General features: G+C 38.5%; 1 protein-coding gene across 3 annotated transcripts in view; it reads left to right on the top strand.

Annotated features, from left to right (window-relative positions):
- The window catches only part of SP1 (Sp1 transcription factor), a 44,339-nt gene that overhangs the window by 11,486 nt on the left and 14,378 nt on the right, over positions 1-18,475 (top strand). For all 3 annotated transcript variants that reach the window (XM_060412533.1, XM_027967251.3, XM_027967253.3), the window contains exon 4: positions 18,167-18,335. In XM_060412533.1, coding sequence (XP_060268516.1) covers positions 18,167-18,335 — 169 coding nt within the window. The remainder of the gene's footprint in view (positions 1-18,166; positions 18,336-18,475) is intronic.

Genomic DNA, 18,475 nt, shown 5'->3' with positions numbered 1-18,475 from the left:
GCAGTTGTTGGGATCACAAAGAGTTGGATATGACTGAACAAATAACCATATATACAGTTTCCACAACTAATCATGAGAGTTACAGCAAAGTAAATGAGATAATAGGCTCCACAGTATTTTGGATTTAAATTAGTCTTCTTGTACTGTGTCATGTATTGTCAGTTATTAATTTTTAATTAAAAATGTTGCCATGCCCTTTAAATACTTAAACTGTTTTTATCTATAATTTTGGCTCAAGTTTGTAAAAGCAGATCCATGGCAAGAGGGAAGAGATTTGTATAAATTTTGTGATGTACTTAATGATATTTTTCTTTGGTCACTGTTAAATCCCTGGCATTTATGTAGTTTTAGGGGAAAATTGTTTAAAATGAAAGAATATGCAAGGCAATATAGTTTGCTTTTTTTTAAAACTGATTTTTTTTTCTTATTTATTTGTCTACATCAGATCTTAGTTGAGTCATGTGGGATCTTTCGTTGAGGCGCACAGACTCTCTAATTGCGGTGCGTGGGCTCAGTAGATGTGGCAGATGGGCCCTGTCATTGCAGCGCTCGGGATCATTGCTCTGTGGCATGTGGGGTCTTAGTTCCCCAACCAGGGATCACATCTGTTTTCCTTGAGTTGGAAGGCAGATTCTTAACCACTGGACCACCAGGGAAGTCCCTAAGTAATTATTGTTAGGAAAAAAACCATGTAACATAAAATTTACCATCTTAACCCTTTTTAAGTGAACAGGTCAGTAGTGTTAGGTATATTCATGTTGTTATGCAACAGATCTCCAAAACTTTTTCATCTTACAAAATTGAAACACAGTCTATACCTCTTAAGATCTGTATTTCCCCTCCTTTCCCAGACCTTTGCAGTCATTATTCTACTTTGTATTTCAGTGAATTTGATTACTTTAGGTATACCATACAAGTGGAATCATACAGTATTTGTCTTTTTGCAACAAGCTTATTTCATTTAGCATAATGTCTTCTAAGCTCAACCATATTGTAGCATGTGACAGGATTTCCTTCCTTTTTAAAAAAAGTCACTTATTTATCTATTAGTATTTATTTATTTGGCTACTCCAGGTCTTCATTGGAGCACGTGATATCTTTAGTTATAGTATGTGAGCTCCTAGTTGCAGCACATGGGATCTGGTTCCCTGACCAGGGATTGAACCTGGGCCCTCTTCAGTGGAAGCAGAGAGTCTTAACTTCTCGACCTCTTGGGAAGTCCCAAGCGTACTTTTAAAGATAAATCATGCTTAGGTAACTGGTAATTGCTTACCTTCTTATTTTGATTCCTTATATACAAATGACTGCAGAAAACAAAGATGGCTTGTTGCTGGCAAGCATTTCCCTTTTTGGAATTGATTCATTGACCCCTCTGAGCCCCAGAAAATGACAAATTGTCCTTTTATCCCATATTGGATATCCTCCTCTAGCTCATATAGAGGTTTAGGAAATTGTAGCATGGCCAGGTATCTTGGTGTAGTGGTAATTAATCTTTTAGTCAAATACCCGATCAGAGCTATCTTTAATAAAAGCACTAACATATGATCACATTGTATTATTTTTAACTGAAATGTGAAATTCAGATGCATCCAGACTTTAATTACTAATAGGTCTTTGATTTATTCCTGAAAACATCATGATGACTAATTAACTTAAGTCTTAAAATTTTATTAGAATAACCAGGATGGAGGTATTATAAAATATTATTCTATCACATTATCTAGATGTGTCTTACCATTAAAATGTAAGAACTAGGCATTTATTTAAACTTTTAACAAGTAGGCACATGCAATAGAGATTATATGAAATAGGCACCTTCATTTCCAGTACTACTTTCTTTCTTTTTTTTTTTTCCAGTACTACTTTCTTAGTACTGAAAATTATCACTCCATGGACTGTTTGGTTTTAATCATTACTTTGCTTGCAAAGGAATTTGATGCTGGTTAAAGTGGTCCTGGGGCTTCCCTGGTGGCTCAGTGGTAAAGAATCCACTTGCCAGTGTAGTGGACATGGCTTGATCCAGAGGGGATCCCACATGCTAAGCTCATGCGCCACAACTCCTGAGCCTGTGCTCTAGAGCCCAGGAGCCACAGCTGCTGAGCCCATGTGCCACAACTGCTGAAGCCCACTTGCCCTTGAGCCTGTGCTATGATAAATAAGTAAATATTTATTAAATAAATAAAAGTGGTACTGGGACTTCCCTGGTGGTCCAGAGGTTAGTACTCTGCACTCCCAGGACAGGGAGCCCAAGTTCAATTTGTGGTTGGGAACTAGATCCCACATGCTGCAACTAAAGATCCCATGTTATGTGCCATAACTAAGACTCAGCACAGCCAAATAAATGTTCTTAAAAATAATATTAAATAAAAGTGGTACCAGCCAAGAGATTTGTCCATTTCCAAAAAGCTAAGCATCAAACTTATAGCAGACTTTTTTTTAAGCCCCATAAAACCTCAGTATTATAGATAACTTTGTCCAGAATGATTCTCTTGATAACAATGTCACTGAAGGATTACTAATGTTGCATCATCTGAAAACCCCCTCATAAAAGGAAGACATCCCAGGGCCACTGTAAAGACTGTTTGGACATACTTGGCATTGTGCTCAGTATGCTCTACAGTACTGTACGTAGAGGAAACCAAAATTTGGGGTTGACCAAAAAGTTTGTTTGGGTTTTTCCATAAGATGTGATGGAAGAACCTGAACAAACTTTGGCCAACCCAATTAAAGGTTATGTTTGGAAAGCATAAGCTTCTGTTTCAGAAGTCAGGTTTAGAGGCTTTTTCTAGTTCTGGTTCAAACAGCACCATCCGGCCCTTGCAGTTGCATTCTGAAACCTGAAATGGAAGTTGGTGATGAAACCTTCCGCTGCACATGAATAGGTGTGTTTATGAATGAGTCATATTGTGTCCTGTCTCCTGTTTTCTTATATCCCCTCCCCACTACCCCTATTTCTATTCCCAACTTTCTGTGAGACATGGTACTATGAACAAACTCAGGTGCTTGCTCAAGAGAACTCTTTTTTTGTTGTTGTTATGATGCTGTTAGGAGGGAAAATGAAATGACTCTTTGAAAGTACAATATAAAAATCCACAAAATTATTGAGAGATTGGGAACAGTTGTTGGAAAGTTATTCTGTTTAGTTAGTACTGTTTTGGATGAGAAATAGATGACTGACTATAAGTGGGATCTTAGAGCCAAAATTCTGTGGGGTTTTGTTTGAAATATTGTTTTTGAAGATGAACACATCTCACATCCTGTGTTGTATAAGGTGAAACAGTTTAGCTGGATGAAGTAAGTCCAGTTCTGAAACTAGCAGTAATTGAAAATCCTTTGTGAAAGAAAAAGTGTGTCCTGAGGGAGATACTTAGTATGGACAGGGGAGTGACATACTAGGATCTGGATAAATCATAGCTTTGCTGCTTAGCTGGCTACGTGACTTAGGGGAAGTTCTTCATCCTCTCCTCTATACTAGAGGGTTAGTATGATACCCCCATGGAATTACTAGGATTAAATGAGGTAGATGACATAATGGAGAAGGCGATGGCATCTCACTCCAGTACTCTTGCCTGGAAAATCCCATGGACGGAAAAGCCTGGTAGGCTACAGTCCATGGGTTCGTGAAGAGTCGGACATGACTGAGCGACCTCACTTTCACTTTTCATTTTCATGCATTGGAGAAGGAAATGGCAACCCACTCCAGTGTTCTTGCCTGGAGAATCCCAGGGATGGCGGAGCCTGATGGGCTGCCGTCTATGGGGATGCACAGAGTCGGACACGACTGAGGCGACTTAGCAGCATCAGATAACATAATATTGATCCTCAACACACATTAGTGCCCATATCTCAGTAGAAGTTCTGTCCTCCCATTCAGTTAAAAGTAGAATTTTGATTACTTAGCTGAAGGCTGCTCTTTAAAGTTGTGTCTAAGATCTTTGCGTTCTTTCTTGCCCATTATATTTCTTGACCATTGGTGTAGTCATTAAACTACAATAACTGCCAAAGGGAATAAACTCCAGCCAGTATGCTTTGTTCTTTCATAAATCATTCTGGTAAAAACAGCAGTTGGATTACCCATAAATTTTCTGTTTCTTTATCTCTTGTTGGATCAGTTATAACCTTGGTGCAGACTGTTTGCTAGAAAAACATTCTTGATGAACACTTTGTTGACTCTCCATCTAATGATAATTAGGTTTCTTAATTTTTGTTTCAATGAGTTATTTTTCTGTCCCTGTGTTCTTGAGTTGTTTGGTTTTCTATACATTAAGACAGTTTCATTTTTTCCTTTTACCTTTCTAGAACTTGGTTTTACTAAATCACTGTTTTACTTTCTTTTTCACTCTCAGCTAGTTCCTGTCTCACCTATCTCACCCCCTCACCCCAAAAAAGCCCACCCCTTCAAAACTGATTGTGAAATGATTTAGGACATCTAGGCAGGTTTGAAGGATAATACAATGAAATTTTTTTTTTTTTTACCCCATCCCAGTTCACAAAATGATATATTACAAATATTAAAACTCACAAAATTTGTCTGCCCTCTTAAGATTATAAAAAATTGCTGCTAAACTGTGTGGTTTTATCAGTTAATGATTGTTTTGATTGTGTGTGTAAACTCACTTGTTTCAATCTTCTGTTGCAAAAGCAGAGTAGAAAATTGAGAAACTGGTTAGGGCTGAACCAACTTAAGTTAGTGATTTTGGAACTTCTTGACTTCTGTTCATCTACAGAGCAAGGATGATGATTATATTCTTCTCAGTTCTTTGTGGTAATGTAGATTCTTAATGTAGATATCTGTAGTACATACGGATATCTGAGACATTTGGTAGCTGTTCTTTGTACAGTTTTAGGTATGTCAGTGTTTTAGATCTTAAATGCCTACAGAAACAGGGCAGGAACCACCTCTGCTTTTCTTTATACAGAGCATGTTTGGTAGCACAAACCTATGGATACAGAATAACTTATCTAAAGGGAAAACACTGGTTGCTCACAAAGGACTGCTAGGTAAATTACAGTTCAGTATGGAAAATGGAAAAATTCAAAGCATTTACTTTATAGAGCTCTCTAGAGCTAAAATTAGAAAACTTGTTCATTCATTTAGTCATGTCTGACTCTTTGCATCTCCATGGACTGCATGCAGCATGCCGAGCTTCCCTGTCCTTCACTTACTCCTGGAGTGTGCTCAAACTCATGTCCATTGAGTGGGTGATGCTGGTGTCAGACCATCTCATTCTCTGTCACCCCTTCTGCCCGCAGTCTTTCTCTGCATCAGAGTCTTTTCCAGTGAGTTGGCTCTTCACGTCAGTTGGCCAAAGTATTGGAGCTTTAGCATCAGTCCTTCCAGTGAATATTCAGGGTTGATTTCCTTTAGGATGGACTGGTTGGATCTCCTTGCAGTCCAAGGGACTCTGAAGAGTCTTCTCCAGCACCACAGTTCAAAAGCATCAATTCTTTGGTCCTGGTCCTCAGCCTTCTTTATGGTCCAACTCTCACATCCATACGTGACTGCTGGAAAAACCATGGCTTTTGACTATACATAGCTTTGTCAGCAAAGTGATGTCTCTGCTTTGTAATAAACTGTCTAGGTTTGTCATAGCTTTCCTTCTAAGGAGCAAGCATCTTTTAATTTTATGGCTGCAGTCACCATCCATAGTGATTTTGGAGCCCAAGGAAAAAAAATCTGTCACTGTTTCCTTGTTTTCCCCTTCTGTTTGCCATGAAGTAATGGGACCAGATGCCATATCTTAGTTTTTTGAATGTTGAAGTTTAAGCCAGCCTTTTCACTCTTCTTTCACCCTTATCAAGAGGCTCTTTAGTTCCTTTTCTGCCATTAGAATGGTATCATGTACATATCTGAGGTTGTTGATATTTCTCCTGGCAATCTTGATTCCACCTTGTGATTCATCTAGCCTGGCATTTTGCATGATATACTCTACATAGAAGTTAAATAAAATAAGCTGGGTAACGATATACAGTGTTGATGTATTCTTTCCAGATTTTGAACCAGTCCATTGTTCCATGTCTAGTTCTAACTGGTAAGGTGGTCTGGTATTCCCATCTTTTTTTAAAGAGTTTCCCAAAGTTTTTTGTGATCCACATGACTTCATTCATGTAGTCAATGAAGCAGAAGTAGGTGTTTTTCTGGAATTCCTTTGCTTTCTCTATGATCCAGCTGTTGCTGCTGCTAAGACGCTTCAGTCGTGTCTGACTCTGTGCGACCCCATAGATGGCAGCCCACCAGGCTCCGAACACTGGAGTGGGTTGCCATTTCCTTCCCCATTATGATCCAGCAAATGTTGGCAGTTTGATCTCTGATTCCTCTGGCTCTTCTAAATCCAGTTTGTACATCTGGAAGTTCTCAGCTCGCTTACTGTTGAAGCCTAGCTTGAAGGATTTTGAGCATTACCTTTGATGATAGGAAAAAATATTTTAAATTAATTAATTAATTTTTTTTTGGCCACACTGCTCAGTTTGTGTGATCTTCGTTCCCCAACCAGAAACTGAATCCAGGCCAAGGCTGTGAAAGCTTGGAATCTTAACCACTAGACCACCAGGAAACTCCCTAAATATATTTTTAAATAACTTGGCTAAGTGGTATTGGTAAAAACATTAAACAATAAAAATAATTCTGAAAATAAAGTAAAAATTAATTGAACTTTAACTATTCAAAGATAATCGTTGTTAAAATTTTGGTGATCGTCCTTCCAGCCATGTTTTTGTACCTTTGTGTACAATTTACAAAGAAGTCTATATATTTTATTAATACTAAAATAGTATTATACTCTTTATAGTGCTTCATAATATTTTTACTGAACAGTATATCATACACATTTTTCATAAATAATAAACATCATCATCATTTTAAATGATTGTATGGAAATTTCATGGTATGTTAGTACTGCAGCTGCTGCTGCTAAGTCGCATCAGTCATTTCCGACTCTGTGTGACCCCATAGACGGCAGCCCACCAGGCTCCCCCGTCCCTGGGATTCTCCAGGCAAGAACACTGGAGTGGGTTGCCATTTCCTTCTCCAATGCATGAAAGTGAAAAGTGAAAGTGAAGTCGTTCCATCGTGTCGGACTCTTCGCAACCCCATGGACTGCAGCCTACCAGGCTCCTCTGTCCATGGGATTTTCCAGGCAAGAGTACTGGAGTGGGGTGCCATTGCCTTCTCCGATGTTAGTACTAGGATATGCTTAACTCTACTGATGTACTTTTTTTCCACCCTAAAATTTCATTGTTACAAGTAATGCTGTGATGAACATCACTGTTCATACTTCTTAGATTAAAATTTTATTAAGTGAGTGATTCTATTCCTAGGTATATTTCTAAGAGAAATGAAAACATACATTCACACAGAAATGTATGAAAACACACATCCACACAGAAATAGCAGCACTGTTCATGATAGCTGAAAGGTGGAAACAACCTAAATGTCCAGTGGGTAAACAAAAGTAGTCTATCCATTTGATGAAGCATTATTCAGCCAATAATATTGGTTTATGTGTGTTCATTTTATAATGGCTACATTGCAGTCTTACTGCTTTCAGTAATTTTTAGTGATTTTCCAGGTATATTGTCATGTCAACTACAAATAATTTTACCTACTCCTTGCTAATATTTACACCTCATTTCATTCTTGTTAAATAACAATCACAATAGTAGGGATCCTTGTTATATATTTCACTTCCAGAGGAGTGATTTTAAATTACTGTGTAATATTTTATCAAGTTGTTTGCCACAGCTTATTTCTCTTTTGTCATATTAAATACTCAAGTAGTTTAAAAATTTCTACATTTTTAATATAGAATATAATAGAGCATAGTTTTCTTATTTTAAGTCATTTTCTTAGAATAAGAATATTCCTTAGGAGTATGTTTGCTGATTGGTTCATTATATAATCAATATTAAAAGAACAGAGAACAGAAAGCTCAAAATATATTGAATAAAATGCATACATCTAAATTATTCATTGTCATAGTAAGCAAAAGTTGAAGGAAACCATTTAGGAAAAGGAGTACATAGATGCATAAATGAGCATCTGTATATTTTCATGGAGTAACTTTTCTGTCTTTTTTCCTTTTCTCATACTGTCATTGACAGTTTAAAGCTGTGATGTGTTCCTGTAACACTAGGTGTAAATGAGAGTTTTCTGCTTTCAGTATTTATCTAGTAATCTGGACAAATTAAGACGAAGGGAAATTTAGTTATATTAAAAGTTACCTTGCAGTTTATGGTGGGGAGTGTTAAAATATCAGCTGTACTACATCATATTATATAATTATACTGTGGGCATTACTCATGCATAAACTTAGCCCTATCATTAAAAGGTACCCAACATGTAAGTGCCTATTTACATGTTCACTTCACGCATCTCAGGATAGTATGGATCTGGAGTTACTTTTTGTGTGTGTGGCTGTGCCATGTAGCGTGTACAATATTAGTTCCCTGACCAGGGATCCAGCCCACACCCCCCTGCCTTGGAAGTGCAGCATCTTAATCACTGGACCGCCAGGAGTCCTCTAAAGAGTTACTTCTTAATATCGGTTCAGATTTTTATGCTTAAAGCTACTGTATTATGATTACATGTAAAGCTTATTTGTGCAGATAAGTAGTAGTTGAGGGGAAGATGGAAAAAGATAATAATTTGTTGGGATGGTAGAATTTTTGATATATTCACCCCCTTTTTTGGAGAAGGAAACGGCAGCTCACTCCAGTTTTCTTGCCTGGAGAATTCCGTGGACAGAGGAGCCTGGTGGGCTACAGTCCATGGGGTTGCAGAGAGTCAGACACGACTAAAGTGACTAAATGACCACCACTGTTAATAGTACTTTATTATTACTATTCTGCTTGTATTTTTAAGAATCTTATTCACAGGGGAGAAGGGGGGGAAGGGATTGTGGGTAGTTCGGGATTGATATGAACACACTGCTGTATTTATTTATTTTATAATTTGTTTGTTATGTTTGCTTGTGCTGGGTCTTCATTGCCTGCGTGTGGGCTTTTTTCCAGTTGCTAAGAACGGGTGCTACTCTCTAGTTGTGGTGCACAAGCTTCTCATTGTGGTGTCTCCCGTTGCAGAGTGCAGGCTCTGGGCACATGGGAGTCAGTAGTTGCCGTGTGTGGGCTTCAGCAGCTGTGGCCTGTGGGCCCTAGAGCGTGAGCTCAGTAGTTGTGGCACATGGCTTAGTTGCTCTACAGCATGTGGAATCTTCCCGTACCAGGGATGAAACCCATGTCCCCTTCATTGGCAGGCGGGTTCTTATCCACCATGCCACCAGGGAAATCCCCCACTGCTGTATTTAAAAATAGATAACCAAGGACATCCTTGGTGGTCCGGTGGTTAAGACTGCGTTTCCACTGTGGAGGCTGTGAGTTCAGTCCCTGGTCAGGGAACTAAGTTCCCACATGCCATGTGGCACGGCCAAAAAAAAAATAGATAAATAACCAACAAGGACCTACTGTATAGCATAGGGAACTCTGCTCAATATTATGTAACAGCCTAAATGGGAGAAGAATTTGAAAAAGAATAGATACATGTAGATATAAACTGTATCACTTTGGTGTACACCTGAAACTGTCAAAACATTGTTAATCAACTGTACTCCAGTATAAAATAAAAAGCTTAAAAAAAGGAATTTTATTAGAACATGGTGGTGGTGGTTTAGTTGCTACATTGTGTCCCACTCTTTTGTGACCCTGTGAACTGCAGCCCGCCAGGCTTCTGTGTCCATGATTTCCCAGGCAAGAATACTGGAGTGGGTTGCCATTTCCTCCTCCAGGGGATCTTGGTAGATAGCTACTATTATGAATTTTTCTTTGGGACCCACTAGAGAAATTAATTTGGTCCTGTTACTGAGAGCCTCTAGGATATTTGAGTATGAGATACTTCTCTCTACTGTGTATATCTCTGCTTTGCTTCAGCATTTTTTCATGCTTTTATTGTCACACAGCATCTCCTGGCTATATTTTATCTAGGAAATTTTCTGAAAACATGAAATTTTATCCACACTTTTCTTTTCAAAACTACACTGCATTCAGAAGTTATTTTTGCATTACTAATCAACCCCAAGTGAGTTTTAATCGTAATTAATGAGTTATATATAATTTGAAGACTTCAATATGATTATCCTTTTTCAGTGGTAAATCCAGTGAGTAGAAACAAAATGTTAGATTAGTATTATGCATTTTATTCTTGGCTTTATAGTATTTTATTGTTGCTATTTTAAACAATGATTGAACTTGATGTTATAACTCCCTTACATAAATTCAAAAGAACATACTGTGGATAGTAAGGGTACATGTATAGATGGGAGGAAAACAACATTAAAATTCACATTTAACCTTTCTTTCATTTTCTTACTATATAGTGATTTGTTGAGCACCTCCTAAGTGCCAGGAACAGTGCTAGGTAATGTCAGTAGTTATCTCAGTATCCTTTTTGCCAGTGAAGGCTCAGAGAAGTTCCTTGACAGAAAGTGATGAAACCAGGAGTCATACCTAGGTTTGTCCAGTTGTACCATGTACAGTGCATGTAATGGCCCTTATTAATTTTAATCATCAGAGGCTCTCAGTAATTTAAAATGTCAGTTGTTGAATATGAACAGTTAGAATTAATGTTTATCTGTTTTTATCTGTTTTGGTTTTTTTTTTTTTTTTACTCTGCTGCCTGGTATGTGGGATCTTAGTTCCCTGACCAGGGATCGAACCTGTGCCGCCTGCATTGGAAGTATGGGGTCTTAACCACTGGACCGTCAGTTCATCTAAAGTGTGTGTTAACTTTTTTCCACCGTGCCGCACTGCTTGCAGTTCTTTGACCAAGGAGTGAACACGGGCCCTGAGCAGTGAGAGTACAGAGTCCTAACCCCTGATCTCCAGGGAATTCCCAACTTGGTTCTCTTAACCTTTGTGTTCCTCCTCCACAGCTTTCCTCTGGTATATATTAATATATATTTGAATGAATTTCATTTTATTTTTAAATTTGTTTACTTGGCTACGGCGAGTCTTCGTTGCAGCACTTGGAATTTTTGGTCTTCCATATTCGTTGAGGCATACAGGATCTTTAGTTGTGGTATTCAGACTGTTGGTTGAGGTATGCAAACTCTTAGATACAGCGTATGGATCTAGTTCCCTGACCAGGAATGGAACCTGGGCCCCCGGCATTGGGAACTCAGAGTCTTAGCCACTGGACCACCAGGAAATTCCCTAAATTAAATTTTAATCATAACAATCTGAATAATAGGTAATTATAGTTAGTTTGGGAGGGATGTTAAAGTGAATCCCCTTTCCCAGGATATCAGTATGGTGAGAGCTGGGAGGAAAGGTAAGACAATTCTTGTTCATTTCTTTGTCGTGAAAAACAGTTTTCACTATGGAATGATGTTGACAGAGATGGGAAGTAGATGAAAGTCTTGGAATTTACAAGAACTTCACTATTTTACTAATAATCAGATTTCAAATCCTTGGTTTTCTTGGAGATGAAAAATAGGGAAATCTGTAGCTTTGGAATCATGATGGTTGATGGAAAACCATCTGAATTATAGTTTTTTAAATGGTTGCATTTCAAATTTGTGCATACACTGCACATCCATGCCCATCTTTGTTTCTTCTTAAACCTCTGTCCTTGGAGGGTGGGCTTTTAAAACATCTATCGCTTAGTTACAGTGACACCTACTGGTGAAAGCCTTTGCCATCTTTGTGTAGATTGCCCTGTACTTAAGGAATTAAGGGATTCCCTGGTAGCTCAGCTGGTAGACTCCGCCTGTAATGCAGAAGACCCTGGTTCAATTCCTGGGTTGGGAAGATCCCCTTGGAGAAGGGATAGGCTACCCACTTCAGTATTCTGGGGCTTCCCTGGTGGCTCAGCTGGTAAAGAATCTGCCTGCAATGCAGGAGACCTGGGTTTGATCTGTGGGTTGGGAAGATCCCCTGCAGGAGTGAACGCCTACCCACTCAAGTATTCTGGCCTGGAGATTTCCATCAAATGTATAGTCCATGGGGTCACAAAGAGTCAGACAGGACTGGGCGACTTTCACTTTCACTAAGGAATTATCTTCATACTTTTTTAACACTGTTAATATGAGAAGATGCATAGACTAATTTGTTTCCTGCTGTATAGGTGTTTTTAATGATAAAAGTTACAGAGTTATACTATAGAAAATATGAGAAAGAGAAAGGGGCAAAAAACAAACTAATAGCACTGCCCTTTGCAGTCACCGATTTGGTGTGACCAAACTGCTCTACTTGATATAAGTTTTAATGCGTGCGTTTTTTAGCATAACTTTCTTAGTATGCCTGTTATATGTGTCTTGGTTTGTTCAGTAATAATGTAGCATAAGCATTTTTTTAGGTTGTTGTAATATATATAACCCTATCATTAAAGAATAATACAGTATAAGCATTTATTCTGAGTTCAATTAATCATAATTTTGCTGACTGCCTAGTAGTCCATCTGGTTCCTTGAACAGTTTATTTACATTTTAATCCATTTCTTGTATTGCTGTTGTAAATCATTTGATGACTGTCTCTTCAGATGACTCTTTCCATGTGTTTGCTCAGTTGCCTCATTGTGTCTGACTCTTTGCAGCCCTGTGGACTGTAGCCTGCCAGGCTCCTCTGTCCATAGGATCCTCCAGGCAAGAATACTGGAGTGGGTTGCTGTTTCCTCCTCCAGGGGATCTTCCTGACCCAGGGATCGGGTCTTCTGCATTGGCACACAAGTTCTTTACCACTAGCGCCACCTGGGAAACCTGACATTTTCCATAGTTGGTTTTTTTTCATTGATGAGCATTTTTATGTACTCTGACCTTTCCCCAAATAAATCGTTGTTGTTGGCTGTGCTGGGTCTTTGTTGCGGTGTGCTTAGCTCCTCCACTGGGGATCAAACCCACGTCCCCCGCATTGGAAGATGGATTCTTAATCACTGGACCATTTGGGAAGTCCCATTAATCCTCAATACTTTTTTACCCATGCCTTTTTCTTTACCGGAACCACTGCCCTACTGTAGACTTTTATTACCTCTCGTTATTATCAAATGGAGTAACCAGTATATTCCATTTTTCCCCTTCCAACACTCTCCCTCCCAACTCTAATACTTCTCTTAATAGAGTGTTTTATTATCACTTTATTATACAAGTTATAGGACAGATATTATATTTGTTGGTTTCATTTTGTGTCTTCCCAAGTGAGATAATGAAGCTGGGAAGCTCTTCAATGGCCAGGATTATATCGGAGTCTCTCCAGAGCTTACAGTGTCTGGCACATGTCCTTATTTGTTGGGTTAAGTATTAGTCACATCTTAAAGACCTGCCCTATATTGCCAGTGTGCCCTACACACACAGGAAACGTGCTCTTTCCCTGGCTGATGTATGAAAGTGCTTATCTGTCCATACTTTCTCTACCATCACCTTTAAAAAAAATCAGTCATTTAAATATCTGTCTTGCATCTAATAATATCATCTGTTTTGAAGTTCATCTCTTCACCTACATCCTCCCTCTACTCCTCCGCCATCCCACACTCCACTACATTCCTTATGCTGCTCGTAGTCTTCCCTTTGCCTGGAACTACCTTCCCTTGCCAGCATTCCTCACTTGGCTAACTCCTGTGCATTTTTTGAAGTTCGGCCTAAATCTCTGTTCCTTTAGGAAACAAGCCTTTTCTGAAATTCTAAACTGGAGAAATTACCCTTTTCAGTTCTGGAAAATCTTTGAATGGCTTTTAGTATAAGGTTTATATCATTATTTTGAAATTATCTGTTTCTCTTCTCTAGTGAACTGCAAGCTCTTCCACAGTGAAAACTATTTCTTTGAATCTTCAGAGCTTAGTGTAGTACCTGGATCAGTAGACAGTAAACAATTGATAAGCACTTTTACAGATTGCAGTTAACGAGTCCACATGGCACTGTAGGGATAAGGTCTTAAGGAAGTTTGTATATAGGAAACCCTATAAATGATCATTTATACATGTCTATAGGTATAAAATATGCTATGATGATGAACAGGAAATATTTAATGTGTAATTAAGTTTAGAAGCAAGATACATGTGTATATGTAAATTTTTATAGAGCATAACTTACTGATGAATTAGCAAGGGCTTGCATTCTGGAACAGAAGGAAATTAAGTTTCTGGTGCCCATTCTCCATTCTTTTTAAATCTTCATTTATTTATTTTTGGCTGCACCCGGCCTTCGCTGCTGCGCTCAGGCTTTCTCCAGCTGTGTCGGGGGCTGCTCTTCATTGCCATGCTCGGCCCCCTGTGCTTGCAGCACACAGGCTTGGTAGTTGGGGCGCACTGGCTTCGTTGCTCTGTAGCACGTCGGGTCTTTCCAGACCAGGGATCGAACCCATGTACCCTGCACTGGCAAATGGATTCCTATACACTGTACCACCAGGGAAATGCTACACTGTGGAGGTTTTTATTTCTTGATTTGGAGCCTTATTCTGGTTACCTTGTTCCTCATGTATTGTTACCAGTATGCTGTCTCAACATAGCTGAAAAGACACAAACATTTTGTGGTCTGAGATATTCTTCTTTGAGTTAAATCTGTTGTGTAAAATGAAACATTGAGAAAACCCAGTGTGTGCTTAATATAGGTATCATTCTAAAGTTCAGTCTTACTGTATTAATACTTAACGAATTAAAGAACACAATGTTCCCAAAGTCATTTCAGAAAGCAGATAAATAAGGAAGTGTATGGGAACCGCCCTTTTGGAAATTATTGAGAAGCTTCTTATTTCATCTAATTTTAGTGTTACCCAAGTTTTTTTCTCAGAGAAGAAGAGGGTGTTTGACTTGCTAGGTGGTGGTCTTGAAAGTTCATAACTTCAGCACACTTCTTCACTTTGAGGAAACTAAAAAAGTGTGTAACTGCCATGGGTATTTCAGAAACCGATGCTAGAGGCAACCACTGAGTTGGGCAAAACTGTCATTAAGCTGTGCCTTTGGTTTACTAGTTATTTTAATCATGGAAAGGAAAATCTTTAATTTATTTCATTGCCTAACCAGTACCACATTTTAAGATAAAACTGTTCTTATTCTAAAACTGTTATTAAAGAGGCAGGAAACAGATTCTGGTCTGATGTTGATACTCTGTTGACGTTTTATCCCTTCTTTTTGTTAAATGAAATTAAAAATTGTTCATTCTATTTAACCCCATTCTCAATTTTCTTAGCTTGAAAAAATTGAAATCATTGTAGGGGTCCAGGAGGATATTAATTTTTGACTGTCCATTTTGTAAGAATTGAAAGAGGGTTAGAGATTTAGTTTTAGTAGTTCTGATATCTAAGTATTTTATTCTTAAAGTGAAGTCGCTCAGTCGTGTCCGACTCTTTGTGACCCCATGGACTGTAGCCCACCAGGCTCCTCCATCCATGGGATTCTCCAGGCAAGAACACTGGAGTGGGTTGCCATTTCCTTCTCCAGGGGATCTTCCTAACCCAGGGATTGAACCTGGGTCTCCCATGTTGTAGGCAGACGCTTTACCGTCTGAGCCACCAGGGAAGTCCATTTTATTCTTATGTTTCAATAAAATGGAGAAAGGTTTGCTTCTTTTGAGTTGATTGGGGCAAGGGAGAACTTTGAGGATTGATAAGTTGCTTCTCAAATTTTAATAGTTAGTTTAGCTTGAAAAATATATCAAAGAAGATGATTTGCTTATATGCACCACAATTTTATCTTGTTTCTAAAGACCTATTATAGATAGTCAGATCTATAGTTTTATAAATTTCTCTTCTGAAGGTAATTTTTGGTAGGTAACCATTGGCAGTACTAACTAGAATCCTACCTTATCTGCTGAGCTGTTAGGGCTTATTTTAAAGGATAAATTCTCCATCCCCACTAGGGGGAGTTTCCACTTGGCCGCACATAATTTTTAAGCAGAATGAACTATTGGCGTATCTTGTTCTGTGATTTCTCACTGTGTTTTTCCACAGGGTATTTCCCCAATAGTGATGGATGCAGAGTACTGAATGTGTGCTGTGTGGCAGCGCAGTGTTTTCTGGGTTATGCTCAGCAATGTCCATATTTGTTTTTCACAGTAACTTTATGAGATTGATAATATTTCATCCGAACTTTACTGATGGGGAAATTGATAACCAGAGAACTTATTTGATCATTACCAGAAAAGCTAATCGTACGTAGTGCAGGGACTCATATCTAGGGTCTGTCTTACTTCTAAACTGGTTTTTAACTTGTACTCCAGTACTTCCCAGTTTTCGTTCTGCCAGTATCATGGAAATCTCAGAATATTGAAATCGAGTCTATCTCACTGTGGTGAGCTGGCGCTGGGGAGTGGCAGAGTGAGAAGCGCAGGGAGAGCTGCCCACTAGCTGCTAGAGTCCTGGTGATCAGCTGAGAAGAGTGCAGTGAGGCACACAAGTCAGGAGCCTAGGATTCTAGATGTTTATTTAGTTTCCTTCTTTATAAAATAGATAAAGCAGGCCAGTTCAACACTCCCCATTTATTAGAATCTTAAGTATGGATATAGAGTTTTTAACTTATTTGCAAAATGCTTTCATAGGTGAATGCTTATTGATAGTAGATTTGAAAGCTGGAGAAGAATGTTAGCTATTCCTTTAAACCATTGTTTCTGTCTGTTGGCCTAGAGCACTGTTTGAAAATATCAAATGCGACCCATTAGTAACTCATAAAATCAATATACTGGGTCATGACCGGCATTAAGGAAAAAAAAAATAGAGTCTAGAAAATTTTAGAATACACTGCTTAACATAAGGATAGACGTTTTCATGAAACTACTGTTTCAATTATATATATATGTACTAGATTACATTGTCAAATATATATATTTTTATTGTATGTTGCAAGTTTGAAAAGTTTGAAAAACACTGTCCTGGAACTTCATAGAATTTATCTATTTTAATTTTACCAGGAGAGAAATTATAGTGATTTTAAGACAAATTTATCTTTAAAAGGAAATGACATCAACTAACAGAATGTATGTATGGTGTTTTCTTCTTTTTTGTAGCATTCTGAAAAGCATCTAATCCCAAACCAAAACCTTCCTGGCATGTATATAGCTAGCTACGCAGAATTAACTTTGAGGACTTTCCTGGTGGTCAAGACTCTGTATTTCCGCTGCAGGGGGCTTGGGTTTGATTCCTGGCTAGGGAACTAAGATCCCACATGCTGCTCCACATGGCCAAAAAAAAGGAATTAACTTTGACCTCAGCTCATTCATTTTCTCTGTATGTCAAAATTTGTAATATGTATGTACTGTTTCCCGCTGAATATTCAGAACAATTTTTTGCTCATTTCAGGAAGTTTCCCCTTTCTGGTTTTGAACAGTTTCTAGTTTAGAGTCCCGTGAAGTCTTATTTTTAGTCACTTCCATTTTGTTGGTTCCATAATACATTAGCTCTGGGAATGAGTAAGAGATTTGTTGTAACCTCTTTCTATAGCAGTGTGTAACTTTATCTCATTCTTTTTAATGCATATATAGTAGTCCACATAAGTTTATTGTAATTTACTTAAGAAGTTCAGCAGTTGTGTACATTTTGATTTTTTTCCAGTTTTTCGTTATAAGGCTACAGAAAACTTTACTGTCTCGTATGTTTGTGTTCTCATGAACACATCCTTAGGACATTGTGATTGAAAGTGAAATTTCTTTGAAGATGTGCACTTAAATTTTTAATGATATTGCCACATTGGCCTTCAAAAGATCATACAGGGAGTTCCCTGGCAGTCCAGTGCTTAGGACTCTGCACTTTCACTGCCAAGGGCGCAGGTTCAGTCCCTGGTTGGGAAACTTAAGATCCCACAAGCTACACAGCTCAGGTGCACCCTCCCCCCCCAAAAAAAAGGTTGTGCTAATTTATCACCACCTGCCACTGAGCCATCTGGGAAGCCCTGTATCTTTGCCAGTGCTGTACATTGTTAGAGTTTTACCTTTTTAACCTGGTAGGCTAGAGCAATCATAAAAGTCAAATAGAATTGTGTTTTAAAATTTGAGACTGAGCATGTTTTCATAGACTTATTGTTTCTTTGTCTCTGCAGTGCTGATTTTTGAGATTTCAAGTATAGGCAATATCAGTGAAGGTGACTTCAAAGTTTTGAAGAAATGGTGCTGTAAAAGTCAAGGGTCACTGTGGCTGTGATGATACCTGTGGCTATGATGACCTTCCCACTTTGACCCTTGTACTCTCTTAATTTCAGGTGATCATGGAGCTCAGCTTGGCCTCCATGGGGCTGGTGGTGATGGAATACATGATGACCCAACAGGTGGAGAGGAAGGAGAGAACAGTCCAGATCCCCAACCCCAAGCTGGTCGGAGGACCCGGCGGGAAGCATGCACTTGCCCCTACTGTAAAGATAGTGAAGGAAGGTAAGTTGATTCAGCCGGTCTCTTTAAGAGTGTAGGATGAAAAATTAGTAGATTAGGAGGGAAAAATAAGTGGTTTTTTTTGTTTTGTTTTGTTTTGTTTTAACTTTAAGACTTGGCAGGGTTACACAGGGATCAGAGAT

The sequence above is a fragment of the Ovis aries genome, chromosome 3 (genome assembly GCF_016772045.2).
Source record: "Ovis aries strain OAR_USU_Benz2616 breed Rambouillet chromosome 3, ARS-UI_Ramb_v3.0, whole genome shotgun sequence".
Lineage (NCBI taxonomy): Eukaryota > Metazoa > Chordata > Mammalia > Artiodactyla > Bovidae > Ovis > Ovis aries.
This window is presented reverse-complemented; position numbering and strand designations above follow the sequence as displayed.